Raw genomic sequence first — 19,300 nt, 5'->3', positions numbered from 1 at the left:
CGCCAACCGCAGCCAGCGCGTTGGGCACGTCACGGGAGCCCTCACGTCGGCAGTTTGGGGTCAGGTGGAGCAGATGGCGTCATGCTGCTGTCGATTGCGAAACTGTATCCGTTCTGGGCTTTATCGTGCACGCAAAGATTAAAATGGATTTAAAATATGTTATACTCAACGGTGGTTGCCGTTGAAACCTGCTGGGAGACATCTGTATATAATTCTGATGGAGGCGAAAATCAAGAACGCCCGTGTGAACGAGCTTTCGGCGCACGTTAAAGATCCCCAGGTGGTCAAAATTAATCCGGAGCCCTCCACTACGGCGCGCCTCGTCGCCTTTGTTGCGTCAGCTTGTAAAACCCTATAATCAATCAAAATAATCAATCTCCATGTACCAAGGAAGCCTTTTACATATTTATCCCAGCTTTGAAATCTCGTGTAAGTACTCCTCTACGCTCCAGCAGCCGTGAAGTTTCTCTTTTTTCAAGTTGTTTTTTTTTACTGTAGAATGTTCTGTTAAGTCAGTTTTAGGAAATTTCTGTAAATTAGGGTGGTTTTGCATCTTCAAGGTCGGATTTTATTAATAAAATTCACCTACACCGTGTTGCGGTCCGCAGAATAGAGCTGAACATTACCGTGTGATGTGGTCCACAGAATCATTCTGCACATTATCATGTGGTCCGGTTCGCCGAATAGGCATGGTCTATTTCGGCTAAATAGATATCAATTTTGACGCAGGAAGTAGTACACCTGGAAACGGCGGTTATCAAAAGGGAATTAAATAGCTGGACACTCTGACGTTCCCCCCCTCACTTTTGAGCTGTGTAAGCTTCTTTAACGCTACCAACGCTACTCCTGAGTGCTTAAGCGGTACACCTACACCCCTGTATTAGAAATACTGCGCTAGTTATTGCTCACAAAAAATACTAGTATCAATGCCAGCCTGTCTAGTAAGGATGCGACCAAAGAGATATCTGCGGGCTGCAACAACCAGAACCTATTTGTACCTCGAACATACTCATAGCAGTGGCTAGCATTTGATACACGCTTTTTGGTAGACAGATGTTGAATAAGATGCTAGGATGAACAAAACCATTCTTTTGCAGTGCCTGGACAACTCCCTGCTTCTCTGCGAAGAAGGCAAACTGGCAACCGTAAGTAATGGCGCACAAACATTTGTGGCGCATTTCCCCTACGTTACCGCGAGTAATACTTTAACAGCGGACATATTGTAGGTCGTCCCTCTTCGCAAGTCTGCTGTAGGTCGTGCGGAACGCAGGGGTAGGAGCGCGATCCCGTACCCATTGATAGAAGGTGCCCTGGTCACGCCGCCGCAGGCGTTGCAGAAACCGGCTGCTAGAGCCAGCAATAGAGGGCGCAGTGGTCACGGAGAAGCGGGTTCCTGTCCCTGCCGCTAGGGTAGGTAGCCTCCCACCGCTGACATTTTAGCTGCTGGTTCCTTTCTGCGAACCGCAGAATTTCCGCGGCGACGGCGCTGCCGTCTTCGGACCAGCACCCGTTGACGTTCGAAGCAACACAAGGGAACCACAGCTCCGCTGCTTCAGCAGATTTCCCACTCGGTGGAGCTCATCTAATTATTTTTAATGAGAATTTTAATGGTAACTTGGCTGATACTAGAAGTACGCGTTTTCTTGCATACTATTTTGGTGTTGTAATTCAGTGCCGGAAAAAGCTGCTGCAGTCTAAAATATTTACACATTTCGTGAAAGCGCTATCAACAAATCACTAATGGCTTGCGTTAATTGCACGGGAAAGACGGACAAGTTATGTAGTTCTAGGAACATGACAGTCATTACCGAAATAAATAAAAAAGAATATTCCAAATGGTAATGCTCTGTGCATCATGTACCATGCATACCAATAAAGTTACTACTCCGGGACAATCTTTTTCATGTCTCCTCGTTGACGCATCAGTTATATTGATATTTCATATATGCTGCTTGATCCTGCCTGCTCCTGTTACAATTCCACTAGAAATCGGTACTATGTATGTACGCACAAATAAATCATAGCTAAGTCGCCACACCATAAGATCGATAACTTTCGCAATACGTCTGAATGCTTCAGCAAATGGCAGGGACGCAAAAGTGCAGACGGTGGTGTTTGCTCCCGCGGTTCGTTCTTCGCAAATGTCTGCGTCTGGAAACGGCGAGAACTCAAGCCTCCTCAAGGGTTCAAGTTTCTCAGCATGTGGAGGGTATAGGAAGACGACACGCGCAATTATTGGCATCACTAGATGAAAAGTGCTTTTGGATTAACCTTCCCTTTGTATAAAAAAAGAAAAATAATGGCACCGTTCAGCAATCTGAAAACTGCCCAAGGATTGATGTGCTGCGCTATAACTCTTTTTCCCAGAAATATTATATCAAACCATTTTTGAATAAGTGAATGTGTTCTTTTTTTGCAGGATGGACTCGTGCTTCAGCTGATCAAAGCGCTAGCGGTAAGAATCCCTATTTTCCTCCCCAAACGATCCGCAGCCTTTAAAAAAAAACTGTCTCGCGGCTTCCATAAAACCCGATGTTCACTGAGGGGGAACCAACATGCACGTGCTGAGAGGGGCCGTCCAACACTTTCTTCAACTTTTTATGAAATGTTAAATTCTTGCAGAACGTAGTCAACACACATCCAGTACTTATATTAGCGGGTAGCAAAGTACCGTAACCAAATGTTACTGCTGTATGCCCGCCATATAAGTTAGAAACGTGGTCAAAAGACTTTTCTGTCTTTTCCGGTCATGGCGTTCTTCACCTCTAAATTACGTCATTGCAGCGGTGTCGTGGCTAATGGCCGGATTTCCATCAGTTCCCGCAATGAACGCATTGGATAGCCACTTTACAAAGAAAGCCAAAGAAAGAAAGAAAGCGTGGATTGGAAGTGTTGCAGGGTCGCTTTAGGCCATTTGCCATGGCCAAAACGTTGATATAAGAACGCGGACGAAGTCTATGTTACTGCAGGCGTGCCCAGTACGTCTGGCCCATAGCTTTTCACTCGCAGTGAATCCCAAACACACCGTGACCACGGGCAACAGAGTTCAAGCGCATGCCCAAATATTAAGCGGGAACAGTCAATTTCAGGGTTATTCACATGCGCAGGCAGACTGGTGTGGGTGGGTGAGCTTGGTGGAAATGGCTCTGTGGGCTAGTTCAAAAAAAAAAAAACATTTTCAAAAGTCTTGCAAAGCACTAAGACAAGGAAGCGTAAAGCAATGAAGACTGCGCGAAGTGCTGACTACAACTAAAGTTTTATTCGTAGAAGATTCGCGTTCATGTTTAACTGGTATGACTTCACATAAGACGAAGAAAACCCACAAGACAAGAGCAAGCGCATAGTGAGTGTTTTTTGGAATGTCCCGTGTGTTTTCTTTGTCCTCTTATGAACCATTACCAAATACCCACCATCTAAACGTTGCTAAGATTTGCATATATACGTCACAAACAATGAGACAGCTTACAAGCGGAACACCAACAAGCACTCGCACTCAACAAAGTACGGTGCAGAGAACAGTTGAATAAATGTTCATTGGTCAAAGAATAGTACCGGAATAGCTGGTTTAACTGTTATTTTAACGCGTACGTCTTCCCTCGCTAGGTTGGCGACACTACTCACGAGGCCAGCGTCCGCAAAAGGGCCACCCTGCTAGCGACCGCAAAAACGTCCACAACACAGCTAATCTCTGGGGCGCCCTCAATTCACATTGTATGCAGAAGGCCCAGAGCGTGTGCACCAAAAAAAAGCAAGAAAGCGTCTGCACCAGATACAGAGAGAACCATTTAGGGGTCGAAGCACCGTTAGGAAATCGTGGTGGCCGCAAGCTTCAGCCTGGCGGCGACTAGCAGAGCCCTGTCAGGAGGCAGATTTCTGTCGCCAGGTCAGAGTTACCCAGCGTCCTTGCCCACCCCTCGTCAAAAAAAAGTGCTGGCAAAAAGTCATTACCGCAGCCCCACAAGAGTTCGGGTGCAATGGGGCGCGTGCCATACGTGGGACAATTCGGAGAGGGGTAGAAGCAGAGGTGGATGTGGTGAAGCACCGCTCGGCAAGGGAGAGTTTAATCTGAAGGAGTCTCCGTGATCGCTCCAGGACGTAGCTGAGTTCAAGATGAGCAAGGGCCCGGGGAAACTTGCAGAGGGCAATGTGTTAATTAATGATTGACTATGTCTTGGTGCGTTATCAGTCTATACCTCGCGTACGTGGCCCCATGAGAGGGAATGAAGCTACACTATAAGAAAAAAGGGTGTGGTAGTTTCTCCCTTAAGGGTGAAACAGGAATGTATCAAATATTGCTCCCTAAGAGGTAGAAAAATTCTCCCTTTAAGAGGGAGGAGCACGTTTCTCCCCCTAGGAGTGGAGGAAGATTTCCCCCTTTTGTGAGCTAATGGAGGAGCGTTCCTCCCCTGGCAGCGTCACCCGAGCAAGGCTTGTCATGCGAGAAAGGCCTAGCGAGCTGATCGGTTTGAGGATCGAAGTACAAATAGGCAGGTTACTGTGGTTGTGTGCGCTTAAAATGCGCTAAAATAACCAAGAAATGACCTACCGAGCACCAACCGCACACGAGATCACAAGCATCCAATGTGGCCTTTGAGAACAACCAGTTGTTAGTCGTCTTACCATGCTACAACCGATGCACCAAAACGCGGATCGTCTGCAATCGTAAATCTAAGCGGAAAGGCAATGCAGGCAACACGAAAAACGTATGCGTCCTGTCGCATCCGTCCGAGCGAGGAGATGACAATGCTCGCTCTCTAGCGTGCTCGAACTAAAGCAGTCGTAAACGTTTTAAAATGACCAATAGATGACGCAAAAAAAAGTAGGGGTGGGGAGGGGCAGCTACTAAGCATCACCATCAGTACTAACACCAAGGCGTTTCCTTGGTTTCCTTTATGGATAACCTATATTATTATTGCCAACATCACGGAGGCCGCATGTGGGCGGGCACATATTGGGAAGAAACATAGCACAACACAGCGACATACACTTCATTAAAGGCACTGCCAACGCACAATACATTTAACACACAACATCGCAATCATATACACGTATACACCACCACATATCGAACACTTTTCACAAATCCGCATGATCACAAGCCACAACTAAACATTGAAACGGCCACAAAGTATTTATAACCCTGATCGCCGAGAATGCAGATAGGAGCAATGAGCTTGTTCCTTGTTGCTTGTTTCGATAACCCACGGCAGTGCGTGAGCCTTAGGTGGGTTTTGTCATTTCATCAAATGTAACCCGTGCAATTACAAACTTTTATTAATTTGTCGTTTTGTAAGAAGCAGTAAAATATCTCAAAGAAGAAAAAAACGTTTCACGAAACAGTACGGCAGGTATGCTTGGGTAATGACACTCATTGCCTCGCCTTCGCTCTTTTAGCGTAGAGCGCACCGCTGGTCTGGCAACCATTCAGCCAAGATGTTACTAGAGTGTACTAATGTTACCGAAAGGGGGCCTTTCGTTGTTGGTAACTGATGCGTCAATATGCTGCGGTCCGTGCTCGTTGACGAAAAAAGGGGCAGTTTGCTATCATCGCTGACCTCTTTTACCCTTGGGCGTCAGTATAAAACGTCCACAAATGCAGTGGTAACGTTGAACAGGGCGCAGGTGAGTCGCCCACAGCAAGCATGCAGCGGTAACCAAAGAATGTGCTTCAAACACACGGCTGGTGAGCCGTGCGTTAGCGTTGCGTGCACATGGTAATAATAAAAAAAAAGGCAGCGAGAAAACAAGCAAGCAGCACGCTGCAGGGGAGGTGTTGCTCATAGTCGTCGTATGCGCCCGATCGGCGAAAGCCACCGTGCCAGGATGAATGGTTTCGTTTTCGGCGTCAGCGTCGACGGCAGATTGCAGACGACAGGGGAGAATATTTCCTCCCCCGTTTCGGTGTTTCGTAGAGGCCGTACAGAGGGCGCTACGTGTAATTAGCTAACGGGGGAAGCTCGCTGGTCTGGGGGAGAAAACCCTCGATTTCCTCTTAGAGTGTAGGGCCTGCTCGGACGGTGAGTCATCGAGCACATTGTGGGCTGCCTCATTTCCCAAGAGGCCGGGATGAGCCGAGGCTGACATTAGTTTTATATGGAGGTTGAGTAATTACGAGCCAAACTTCCGAAGGCGAGTCACGAGATCACGCCACGAGCGAGTTTTCGCATGGCCGTTTGGGAATCTGAGAATAAAATTGTGGGGATTGGAATGCGTGACAGTGGTAGCGCTAATGTAGCCCCGTCTGTCTCTTAGGGATGGGGATGTTCACCGTGAGGGAGTTGTTGGGCGGGGGTCGAGCCTGTTGAGCACGGCTGTGGCATATGCACCACGGTGGCGGTATCCATCAGCGTCCACGTAGTAGATAAATGGGTGGATTGGAAGATGTTTCTCCAATACCCCAACCATTGGTCTTCTTCGGGACACATTATATGTTGGATGCATATTGCGGGGTAGAAGCCGAACTTCAGAGTTAAGCATGGGTGCATGCGGAACTGAGACTTTTTGGACTCAGCGTGTCGGCATAGTGAAGCAATGTCTGTCAAGAATGTGGAACCCTGCGCGTTGTAGTCGCTGGGCGGGTTCCTTGAGCAGAAAGCTGCGCTTCTACCAGCTTTTCTGCCGTGTTTTGCCCTCTGGATGATCGAATCCGAGAGTGGATGCGTGCAGGGGCAGTTGTAGCGCCGCTTTGTGAGCTTTCCTAATGAGGCAAATGGTTTTTGCAAGTTAAGTAGCGCTGGCGTGGAGGTAAGGAAGAGAGTACGTTGTCATGCTTACGACAAAGGCTTGGATCAAGCGTAGGCTCTCCTCCTATCGTAAGCCCTGACGCTGAATGGTGATACGTTTTGTAAGTCCGATAGTCTGAGCGATGATCTTGATAAGCTGCGCGACGACTTGTGTGTTTGCCTTGTTTTGCTGTATGAGCATAGCACCTTGAGCGTGGCTACCGCTGGAATCCGGTGACTATCAATGGAGATTCTAATATTGGGTGATGTTTTAGTGCCACGTCTCGGTTACATGAGTAAAAGTTACGATTCCTCATCTTCGGTGATCAGTCCAAGAAGTTTGGCTTCTTCCGCGATTGTCTGGGTTGCAAGTTGTAGGTTTTATGCAATGGTATGTAGGCTGAAATACCGGTGAGGCATCTGTTCGAGCTTTCTCGGACTATTTAGTGTCGCCAGATTAAAAAGCAATTATTTTAACACTGCATTTTGCAGTGTGCCCATGTATGAAAGATATATGGTACTCAATATAACATGACCAATTCGGATGAAAGCCTAACGGTCTGTCAAGAAATCACAGATGTAGTTGTATATGCGTCCGCCTGGACTGATAGATGCGAACCTGTGAAATAGCGCTGTTTGCGATGTCATATAGAACGCCTTGGTCAAATCAAGGGCCAGGATCTCCGCGGTGTCTACTGTACGGGCGTAGAGTTGTTTTTCTCGTTGTAATTGAAGCAGAATGTGCTGAGTGGATAGTCGCTGTCGGAAGCCGATCATGAAAGGTTAAAGGGCGCATGATGAGTTAAGATGAGAGGTGAGGTGGACTATTTTGATATGATTCAGTACTTTGGCCATGTATGAAGTCAGGAAAATGGGTCTGAGGTGTTTGATGGACATTGATTTCTCGGACATGGTAATGAGGGTAACTTTAGCGTGCTTCCAGGACGGGGCAATAAGCCGCGTTGCCAAAACTAGTTAAAATACGCCGTGATAGTCGAAAGGGAATTACCATCTAGATTTCGAAGCAATATTGGTTGTGACGCCGTGCGGCCTAGGTGCTGACCCAGGGCGTTGTTTGAGAAGGGCTCGTCTTACCTATTTTTCCATTGTGTCAGCTTCGAGGTCATCGTTCTTGGGAGCTTTGTAGGGCGGGATAGGATAGTTGCCTACCGTGAGGACGCATACAGTGAACGGACTTTGCCTATTGATTTCTCATTTCTGCTCGGAAAACTGCGAATTGCGGGGGCAGGAGGATGATTTTGCTCGGTTTTTGAGCGGCTAGGTTCAAGCAGGTGTTTGAAGAGGGAACAAGTTGTTTTCATGCTTGAGTTCACGTACATTTGATCACCTGATTCCATTGATCGCACGAGAGGCGAACGGCTTGTTCCTGTTAATATGCGGTGAACCGTTTGTTGCCTGCACCAGAAATCTCGCCGCAGCTTCTGAACCCATTATATCACGTTCATTAAAATGATTTCTCTTCCAGTGGAGGCGGTGTCGTGACAGCATCGGTAATGATGTTGCAACAAGTACTATTAGCAATTCCGTTGAATTCCGATTAACAAACCCACCAAAAAACAACATCTTCGTGGTGTCAGCCTACGAAACTATGCTTAAGAGTCCTCAGCAATTCTTTTACTTTGTAGTAGTCCCGAACAACATGTTACTTGGCCCTCAAAGTACCTACACTAACTTGGGAAGGATTTCCACGCCGCCTTTTTCGCATAACTATTTTTTGAAACCCTTTTTACAAACCACTGAAAAAGCATTTCTGCCATTAGGCAATAGCATGAACACGAAATATGTATAAGCAAGAGAGCCCCAAACTCCTAGCACTCTTGGCATGGCTGCTACATGTCAAAATTGTTCAGTAGAAAGTAAGTACACAAATGAGCATTAATTAAAACTTCCCATCGGAATTACTTTTACAAAAATATCAACGACCCCGGCTTCAAAAGACCGTCGAAGATAGGGTGACAAGAAGCAGAACAACAAGAAAAGAAGCAAAAGGTGGTCTTGCACTGTTACGAGCGGCGCGAGACACAACAAGAACAAATCAGAAAACAAAATCTGCTGCAGTTATCTGCTCCAGCCATGCAAAAAACTACGTTCAGATTGTTTAAACCACCCATATCCGATTATTCCGACAAACCAGAGAATTGGCCCAGGGCCGCCGGAAACCACGTCGGGGCGTTCCATTTGGAGGTGACTTCGTGCGTCTTCAGAGATGATGCTTCCTCTATCTTAGACATCCCACCTAATGGTTACTGTCCGTTTAATTAAATTGTCGCTTGTTAAAGAGGTGAGAACTCTCTCAAAAATTACTTAGTGTATTTTGTTTCACTGTTCTTTACAACACCTCGTAGCCTCAAACGCTTAGAGTTGCATTAGCATGTGGTCTCATATTGTCCCTCGTCCCTGTGCTACCCGGAAGGGTACCGATCCCAATCAATTATCTCCGAAAAGATCAACCCGCTTTATAGCGGGAACTGAAGCTACCAATAACAAAATCGAAAAACTCATAAGTATGTCGCCTTTACCCGCAGTGCCTCCTGACTGAACTCTTTGGCTCGAGCCCCGGAGACTTGATCTTCAGACTGGCCTCCGCCGTGGTTGGATTCCTGTGTGCAGTGGGCAATGCTGTGCCTGTTTTAAAGTACGTCCTGAATGAACTGGCGACTACGATCGAAGACCTCCTGTACCGTAAGCTTTTTCGCTCATTTTTGCTAGCAGTATCCCCTTGCACGACCTGCAAGAAATTCGTCTATGTTCGCGATGATGCCACGGTAATTGGATGACCAGCTCTACTTTGCAACGTTTAGAGGTTTCTGGGCGGAGGTTGGTCAGCTCGTCGATGAAGGCCGCCAACTTCAACCACATGCACCCGTCAGTTGGGAGTAGGAGTGTTATGGTAATGAGGGGGCTGTTGGGCAGCCGAACAGGTGAAAAGGACGTGCTCAGCATTTGCGTGCGTACTGAGGCAGTTGGGACAGGATTGGTCTGAGCGATACCGATGGCACGGGCTTGCGTTCACGTAAATCATTCCGGTTAAGGCGGGGGCAGCCTACCAGGGACATCTAAAAGGAGATTGTAAACGAAAGTATTCTGTTTAAAAATATTTAAAAACAAGCAGAAAATTTGTACCTAATGGGTTATCCGTGATGGAATCGTCACTCTATTTGCTACGATTCTAACAGTCTAGCTAAAGTTTTTTTGTAGCCTCGACCTCAGATTGAACCTTTGCCATGGTCATGCGCCTTTGTACCATTGTACACTTATGACTCGGATGGGATGCGTCTTCATTGTTGAAAACGACCTTTCGGGAAGTAGAAGGTATACACTACGCTTTAGTTAGGGTGTGCCAAGATCCCAATCGTTGAAACGAAGCAACAACTTTTTTATTGTGTCTCTTCCTCTATGTATACAAAATGCGTGACCCCTGGCAAGCCCACTGTGCAGTTCCATGCACAAGTAAAAATAATTGCACGGCCAAGTTAAATAAATATATAAACTTAACTTTTATAAATTCTTCAGCCATCTACGCTATAACCCAGGCTTTCACGCGTGCCATTGAGGTTCGTTTGATGCGTGTTGCAAAGAAAGGCGCCATGAATAATTTTATCTGCCTCAATGGTCACGAGGAAGAAAACCTGTGGTGATATTTAGGTAATGCTTTTAGAACTTTCAACCCTGAAATCATAGGAAACGGAACGAAGATCACGAATAGATTTTTGGTAGCCATAGCGCGTAATAAAATTCGCCCTAGATAGTGGTTATTCAGATTCTTCACCGTCGGTGCGTCGGTGTCATCGCAATAGATATACTTCCGTTGTTCTACATACTCAAGGAGGCCAGTGGAGGCAGCACAAAAGACCCCGGGACGATATGGGAAAAATCTCCAATACGGAAAGGTCTCGGCCAACACGGATGACAGAACCGGGTAAAAGTGGCCAATAAAGGCTTTTATCCTGGCTAATGGGGAACGCTATCAAATTGATGATGATGTTGTGGCGGTGATGGAGGTAATAATCCACCAAAATGATGCGGTCATTGCGGTGGCGACGTTGTATTTTTAATAGTTTTCAAGGACTAATTAAATCATTAGTGTTACCACGGCCCTAGGACGTGGGTTCGATTCCCGGCCGCGGTGGCCACTTTTCTGATGGAGGCGAAAAGCGAAAACGTTAAAGATCCCTGCACGTTAAAGGCGCACGTTAAAGATCCCCGGGTGGTCAAAATTGATCCGGAGCCCTCCACTGCGGCGCACCTCGTCGCCTGTGTAGCGCCGGCGCGTTAAACCTCACAATCAATCAATCAATCAATCAATCAATCAATCAATCAATCAATCAATCAATCAATCAATCAATCAATCAATCAATCAATATGCTATCATGAACTGGAGAGGAAATGCTAGAGGGACGGAGCCTCTTCGTTGATGTATTGCCCAACAAGCTATACATTTAGAGAGCTGAGCACAGTACTTGATCTGTGCTTGGTAGACAGGTATAATGACGACTTTGTCAGCCGCATGGTGCTGTGGCAAATACATGATGTTCTTCTTTCGCCATGCTGAAAAACACTTTTTTCTGTTAGGATAGTTTCAATGAGTGACATTATCCGTACTCCCTGGAAGAATTAGCCAGGTGAGAGCCAAAAGTAAAAGTGTGTGTGAAAGAGGACTCGAAATAACTGGTAACCTATTCTCTAACCTTTCTTTGTTTATCTTTCCAGCCGACTAGACCTTACTCTTGGTCTACAAAAAGCGACCGTAACCCGGATAACATGTAACCGAGATCGTGCGGCATGGAAAACATCACTACACAATTTTACAAGCAGTCCTGAAAGGAGCCATGAAGAGAAAACACAAGTTTGGTTCATTCAAAAGATTGTCGCGTTAGAATCATACTGACACCACTTTTAACGTAAACTTTGCTCAAATAAGCTACATAATTAGGAAAAACGGGAATGGTCATGCGACCCACCAGCTCATTTCCCGCAACAGAACCTATGATGTCACATGAGCTAAGCTCTGCGATTGGCGGAGGCTGGCAGAAGCAGACGCAAATTAGGTAGAGCTTACAAACTAGACGAACGAGCGATTTGCGCTTAAATTTAGGGCACATTCTTTACAAAGCAATAAGAATGATGGGACAAACAGTGGAAGTTACGAAAGCACATGTAAACATAGAAGTACTGATGCGTTCTGCTGTTCGTACTGCGCACAACATTCTTGGTTTAGCTGCACAGCACTTCGGGGCTTGGGGTTGTCTCAGACGACACTGGCCGATTGACGCAAGCAACGGTGTCTTACGTGACCCCATTTGTCGAGCGAGCACTGTTTCAGGGAACGAATATTTTCTCCCAGAACAAAAACAAGCCAGGTTTAAATGCGGGCAAAAACAAACCAAACGCTTGCCACGGTATGGTGGCAAGCGTTTGGTGGCAAGCGTATGGTGGCAAGCATCTAGGTTACGGAACGTAAAGAAACGCGGGAAAAAACCAACACCGCTGTACAGGGTGGAGACAACCTTTGAACGGTCCCGTGCCGCCGCAATTGGGCCAACGGGCTCAACGCGTTATTCTTTTCGTTTCCCACGAGACCTAGCAACGCGAAACAGACAATATGATTCAAACTTCTTCAGTAAACCGCGTTGCGGCGATAATTTTAGCGCGGTTTTGACACAATGACTTGCTTCGGCGGCGAGCGAGCAACCTAAAATGGCGGCGCCAGCGTATACGTGTCTCTACCCTGTACGGCGGATGCGTGAATGAAGGCACTCTAGGCTGCAGAGCGGTCGGTTCCTGTGATGTCATTTGGGACCACGAAAACGCACGATTGAGCGGGAAAATCAAAATTTTAACCTAAATTGTTTAATTTCTCAGTGAATAAAGCACCGTTTGTATCCGGACAAGCGCTGGGGGCACTATAAAACACGAAATCTTTCGAATAAAACCAACTTGCATTTTCTCTTCATGGCTCCTTGAAAGAGCAGGCTGGATGTTTGGTTTAAACTTTCCCGCAGAAGCGAAGTGTTGTCAGTTGAGCCCTTTATAGTAATAAACGTGTGATGCAATCGAATCAACATTGGATTTTTTCCCGCAGTACTGTCAAACGATTCCTCAACGGATGCCTGTTCATTAGTTGGGAGCCGATCATTCAACCCCTCCTCTTCCTACAACAAATGAATTTGCAGGCTTCCTTACAAAAACACCACGCAACGCTGCCAGCGTCGTGAAGTCATTTGTGGAGTAGTGGGAAGGTCGGGCTCGTTTTTTGACAGCCTTTTCATAAATCTGGTGTAGGTGCTGCGTCATACAGACGGCTTCACGGAAGCCGTTTCCAAGACCCACCGATAGAGAGCGCAGTGGTCTGGCAGGAGCGGGTTCCTCTCCCTCGCGCAAGGGCAGGGGGAGGGATCCTCCCGCCGATGAAGTTTAGCTGCCGATTCCTTTGCGGGAACCGCAGAATGTGCCTGGAGAGGGCGGCGCCTTTCGCCCGCCCGTTGTCGTTTAAGCCGACGTACGACAAGCACCAACCTGCTGGTTCAGCAGATTTTACACTGTGTGGAACTGGCTTTAGTTTTTCTCTCTTGCCTAGTTGAACGTGGCATGCCGTGGCCACTGTTTTTGTTTTTACAGCACGATCGACTGGCTGCAAAGTTTCTGACGTTCTGTGCATGCACGTGCTTCCTTCCTGTTGTAGATGCTTTGTTATTGCAGTTTTTTTAAAAAAGCGTGGTCTTCGATAGAATGTTGATCCTTTCTTTCATGTCACAATTATAATAAAAGATAACGACAATTTCACCAGAAGTCGAACCCGTGCAAAGTGACCCAAACTCAAAATCGTTCTTAGGAAACCAATCTCCCGTCGCCGACGCTACTAGTCACGTCACACGATATGCTGAATTTTGTCAGTTTGTTTGCAGTTCAATCAAGAAAGCTTAACAATATTCCGGTTAAAATATTAACTAAAATCACTTATGTTTACGAGAAAAAATTCGCAACGCCAAATACTTTTTTGATTTCTACGCCAATCCATAGCAAGAGCGCTAATCCTTGTCCATGTCTGAATGATTGAGTTATTGACATAAAGCTGAATACTACTGCGCTTCTAGCGGATGCTCAAATAAAAGAATTTGCGTTCGTAGCCAAAGCAATGCTCGCCAGGCTTGCTATATATTTATATTATACATAATTGGATATATAGCTTCTGCTTTTCTCACACTAGCGGTCATTTGATTGCGCTCTTGAGTAAACGCTCTTGACACTGCGGCCAAGTATGCTCAATATTCAGGATTCCACGATAATCGAGAGATGGCGCAACGGTCAAGAGAGTCTACGTACGGCCACGTGAAACAACAAGCGCATCAGTTCATTTCATAACCGTGGTGCAATCTGCCTTTGGTGACCGTTGAAGCGCTGCGTAAGCTTCCTCACAATTGCAATCAAACACTCTTATCTAATTCATAAAAAAACACACGGCAGAAATCATCCTTCTGGGGATTTTTATCTGCGTAAATTAAATTGACTTCGTATTAGAGGTGGTGGTTAAGCTAACGGGGGACATCACTTTTACTCGGTCACTTTGGGTAGCCCCCACATTACCTCTACCTATGGCAGTCAAGCAAGGGTTACAAGCTGCTCTGGCACAGGAGTTATTGTGCAATTAGTAGATGGTGGCGCGGAGAAACTAGGTACTCCTGACGAAATCCTTCCGATCGATGCGGTGGTGTCTTTGCAAGCACGGATATTCCAATTTTGAGAAATATTTGTGTTCACGACTTGGATTCACGTCCGCTACTTTCCTTCGCCCGCCATCCTCCCACCCCTTAACCCCCGTGCCCCTCGGTTTTTTGCTGCATTTTTTTCGAGGATACTGCGGCCGTGTTTGTCAAAACTAGACAATAACACACATTTTCTTTGTGTTCAGAGAGAGAGAATAACTTTAACGAAGACCAGCGATGTTAGCCGAGCCATGGGGCTGGCTTGTTACAATGTTTTCTTTTTAGATGCAACGCATCTCATGCTCGCCCCTCTGCCCTTCCTGCGTCTGTCCGGCGTTGTCCGCACAGCTGCGCCTGTCCTCCTCTCCTCTCTCCGATAGCGAACACTCTCTCCCAAACAGCTGCGGGTTGGCGCAGCGCGCTCTCACTCCGTTGCTAGGCGCCGGTGGGCGGCGCTGCGCGCGCTGCGCATGTGCAGTACTCTCTCTCTCCGCGCTCTCCTCTCCTTCGGGCGCTGTGAATATAAAGCGGCATGCTGCGCTCAGGCGGTCTCAGTCGACGGTCGTCCACCCACCTCCCCTTCGCGTGAGAATCCGTGCTATAAGCGTAATCAATACGATGAAAAACGCCAATGGAACCCGCCATGAGATGCGTTGCATCACACCAGGGTTCCCGCGAGGGGAGGTGGGCGTAATTTTATTCCGCAGCTTCCATTTGGCCGACTTTATTGAGTGATTGTGGGATCTAACGCACCGTAGCTACACATGTGCATTGAGGTGAGGCGTAGTGGAGGGCCCAGGATTAATTCTGACCGCTTGGAGATCTTCAATATGAAAATTGCCAATTTGTCTTTCGTCTTCTGTTCGGGAAGTAAGCAATATAAGACAGGGTAGACATGTATGTATCTAAAACAAACCCAACAACACTCCTAAACACAATGACGGCCGAGCGCGCATAGTATAATTTCATCTTTCCTCCTGTCCGAATTGTTCCGGGCACTGCGCCTTGCGCCAGGCTGCGCCAGCAAGAAAGACGAGGAACAGACTTTGGAACAGCCCTGCCACCGCATTGCACGGTGCTTTGCTCGGCTGTATATAGATATAAAATTTGTATTTAGGCTCTACATCATAACCTAAGACAAAGTTGGATGTGTGAATGTCTTTGCTAATTCAGATATGCATAGCAACCAGTATACTGCCTGGATACTTGTAAGCCAAGACTAAACAAGAATCACCGAAAATATGAGCCCCGCTTGCGAGGCTCTTTTCGAAGTGTACCCACCAACCTTCGACGCTACATGTTTGAGGCGGATGCCTTAAATCTCTCTGTTCTACGGTATGGGGAGACGCAAAAAGATGGGAAGAACACGGAGTTGTGCAAAATTCACGCATCTCCACGAAGTGAATCCTGACGAGTGGACGCAGCACTGGGGATCGTTCTTACCGTAAATCACAGGTGGCATTGCCCACTCGCGCATGTAAATGAGTGGCAACGCGTGTGTACAGTATCTACAATTCCAATGCAATCCAATCCGATACAATTCAATTTATTCTAATCCAATCCATTTCAATCCAATCCAAATCCAATTCAATCCGATCCAATCCAATCCAATCCCATCCAATCCATTGCTCCTCGCGCATGCGCAACACTGTGTGCACGGACACCAAGCCCCGGACGAAGCGAGGTCCTAAGCACTTCGCGCCTAAAAATTATGCACCCTTCCGTCTAAAGACGACGATTGTTAAAGGCGAAGCTTTCTCGGGAGGGATTCCTTGGTTTTTGTCTGAGCTTGGACTTTGATTCGCAGACGGGTTGGACTTTGACTCGTACTTTTGATGGCAGAGGCTTTGACTTTGACCCTTCGCCTATCCATTTGGCGCGCAGAAACCTTCGCTTCGTTTTCAACCATCGTCATCGTTAGACGGAAGAGTGCATGAGTTTTCTCTGTAATGTTTCTCGCCTATGCACCCCTCTGCAAATCTAAACTGCTTCGACCCTTGCGGAATGGCGCAATAGGATAGACCAGGGGTTCATAACGCGACGGACCCAGGTTTGAATCCAACAACCGGAAGCGTTTTCATTTTTATTCACTACACCCATGATCATCGTCATCACCAGAGAAAGTTGGCTTTCTTTTAGTGCGTTTTCGACGCGACATATGCCATTAGTGAGACATAGAAAGCGTCGATTTAAAGGGAGCCAGGACGTTCCGGCAAAAGTAGAAAATAAAACTAATGGCGACTCTACAAAGCAGTGAGCTTGGTTTCCGAACATTTCAAGAATGTTTGGGAATGTGTCAGCACATTTTTGACTTCATCGCGGTCACGAAAAAACTGGCAGAAGCAATCTTGATCATAATAACAATGATCCTTGGTGAAAAAAACATGCCCAACCAGGGAATCGTCGAATCATCAGCGGTTACAAAAAATAAATACATATCTATAGGGGCACCGCATAAAGATAATTTAAACAGCTTGGAAATTAGTTTGAAGTATAGATGAAAATTATACTCGAAAAGATTAAGAAGAATTTAATAAAAACCAACATTTCTCTGTCTACGACGACAATGGTTGCTTTCTCGTCATGGCTTGTGTGGTTGGCCAATCCCAAGCTGCTAGTATGTGCTTGTTTGAAGGTACGTACCACGTTTCTAGAATACCCACACCAACTCTCGGGTGTGCACTCCGTAGGCCTAACGTTAGGATTTGGGGTATACGGCGCGAATCGGTCCCGGCTGCTTGGCGTTCGCTTCGAGCATGTTGAAATGGAGCAATCATAACTGGAAGGACCTAGGTTCGATTGAGGCCACAATGAAGCGTTTTTTAAAAGCAAAGCTTCACTACTTTCGTCCAGCGGTTTCACAGAGGATGCGCAAGTTAACCTTTTGTCTGGAAACACCGTCCCGGCGACACACCTCTCGAAGCCCATCGCGTGATTTGCGGAGCCCGCTTTCGGCGCTGCGCAAAATTCCTCGTTTTCAGTCGTTCTGCTCTATGAGCGGCGGTCACCGCAGCAGTAGAGGCCGATCAGCTGATGGGCAGCCAACCAGCCCCGCAGCCTCCGATGCATGCGCCACTGCGTCGTCTCAGGCTACGTGACCTGTCTCGCGCCCGGAGAAGAGGAACGGCGCGTTCGCCGTGAATGCAAGTGCAACAGCAGATCAACAGAACGTCCACCTACTAGGATTTTGCCATCACATTATGAGGTAATCTTTGGGGTCCCCCGTAATTTCTCGTACTGGCATCAATACCGTTTCCTGCAGTAACCTTATTTTCAACATTGGCCGGTCTCCTTTGGGGCTATTTTCGTCTGTGATAGGGCCCAATTGACAGCTGTCGCAAATAAAAAATCCACACATGTCAGTGTAATATACCTGGTGTTCCACAAGGGTCCGTACTTGGGCCACTGGTATTTTTGGACTTTATTAATGACATTGAAGGCGAAATTTCTCCAACCGGATCTGCTGGTTCTGGTTGAGTGCATACTATATACTATACTAAACAATACTAGACTATATTTATACTACACTATACCATACCACGCATTTCAAGTACCAGCTACACAATATTCTTCACAATGACTTCTTTAACACACAAAAATGAATTCACCATGGCTGATGCAACATAATATTATCCCGGGACAATATAAACAAATTTAAGTCCTGATAAGTTCGCGCAAGCGCAGTAACTTTTTCTTCCAGTGTTCGGTAAACTCGATATCCCTAACCCAGGACTATTCGTACCGATATCTTGGCGTAGTCATATCTGGTCCGATCAGATAAAACAACTAATCACCGCCCCAGCATAATCACTCGGCTGTATCGAAATATCCCGAACTTCCTGACCCCCCCCCCCCCCCAAATTGCAAAACTGGCTAATGAAACTTTAACGCGCATTAAACGTGAACATGAATCCGCTATTCAGGGCGCTCACCAAAATTACTTAATTTTCTGGAATCCATTCAGAATCATGCGTGTAAATTTGTTTTTTAACAATGCAACCGGCGCTCCAGTATTAGTACTATTAAATTATCTCTCGTCCTCCCCGTCCTCGCAATTCGCAGCAAGATTTCTCGAATTTGCTTTCTACACCAATTATATTCTAGTTTCACTTCACAACGCAGTACATTACTCCTCCCTCCTACCCATTCATCGCGCAGCCTCTTTAACTCGTTATGTTTACTGCGCCTATATCTGTTAACTAACGCTTTCAACAAATCTGTTAACTAACGCTTTCAACAGCCTAAGAACATTGAGATCATTGTACTGCCGATCACGAGGACGCGAGTTCGATTGCCGGCCGCGGCGTCCGCTTTTCTGATGGAGGCGAAAAGCAAAAACGCCCGCGTGTACGAGATTTCGGCGCACGTTAAAGATCCCCAGGTGGTTAAAACTATTCTGGAAACCTCCACTACTGCGCGCCTGATAGACTGCGCAGCGTCGGCACGTTAAATCCTGAAATCAATCAAATCCAAGAACATTGAGATAACCTGCCCGGCACCAAATTCAAGGAACGGGACCACTTAATATTCAAGCAGTCAGACACAGGTCCTTTCAGCGGTTTTAGCTAGTTTACTTTTTACAGTTGCCTTTATGTAAAGTCTTTGTCAAAATTTTGTGGGCCACAGCGACCGTGGCCGGAGCAGGCGCGCGGCCAAGCAGGGGCGCTGCGCTTGCAGCTGTCGGCTGGCTGCGCGGCTAAAGAGAGCGAGGGGAACTTTTCCTTTTGCTTTTGTAGTGTGTCCGGCGCGACAAGTTCTGCGCAAAGTGCCTGCGCTGAAGTGAAGTGCGCCTGCTCTGAGAAACCGGCCCCGTTGCACTTATCGCGCCAGCCATACTACGCAAGGAAGCGCGAA

General features: G+C 46.8%; 1 protein-coding gene across 2 annotated transcripts in view; it reads left to right on the top strand.

Annotated features, from left to right (window-relative positions):
* LOC144169410 (uncharacterized) overlaps positions 1–12,801 on the top strand; it is a 31,498-nt gene extending 18,697 nt beyond the window's left edge. For both annotated transcript variants that reach the window (XM_077698539.1, XM_077698540.1), the window contains exons 7-10: positions 1,098–1,145; positions 2,420–2,455; positions 9,269–9,425; positions 11,454–12,801. In XM_077698539.1, coding sequence (XP_077554665.1) covers positions 1,098–1,145; positions 2,420–2,455; positions 9,269–9,425; positions 11,454–11,461 — 249 coding nt within the window. In that variant the 3' untranslated portion in view covers positions 11,462–12,801. The remainder of the gene's footprint in view (positions 1–1,097; positions 1,146–2,419; positions 2,456–9,268; positions 9,426–11,453) is intronic.
* Positions 12,802–19,300: the final 6,499 nt, after the last annotated feature.

The sequence above is a fragment of the Haemaphysalis longicornis genome, unplaced genomic scaffold, assembly GCF_048455015.1.
Source record: "Haemaphysalis longicornis isolate Haplotype H1 unplaced genomic scaffold, Haemaphysalis longicornis Haplotype H1 scaffold_2, whole genome shotgun sequence".
In the NCBI taxonomy this organism is placed as follows: Eukaryota; Metazoa; Arthropoda; class Arachnida; order Ixodida; family Ixodidae; genus Haemaphysalis; species Haemaphysalis longicornis.
This window is presented reverse-complemented; position numbering and strand designations above follow the sequence as displayed.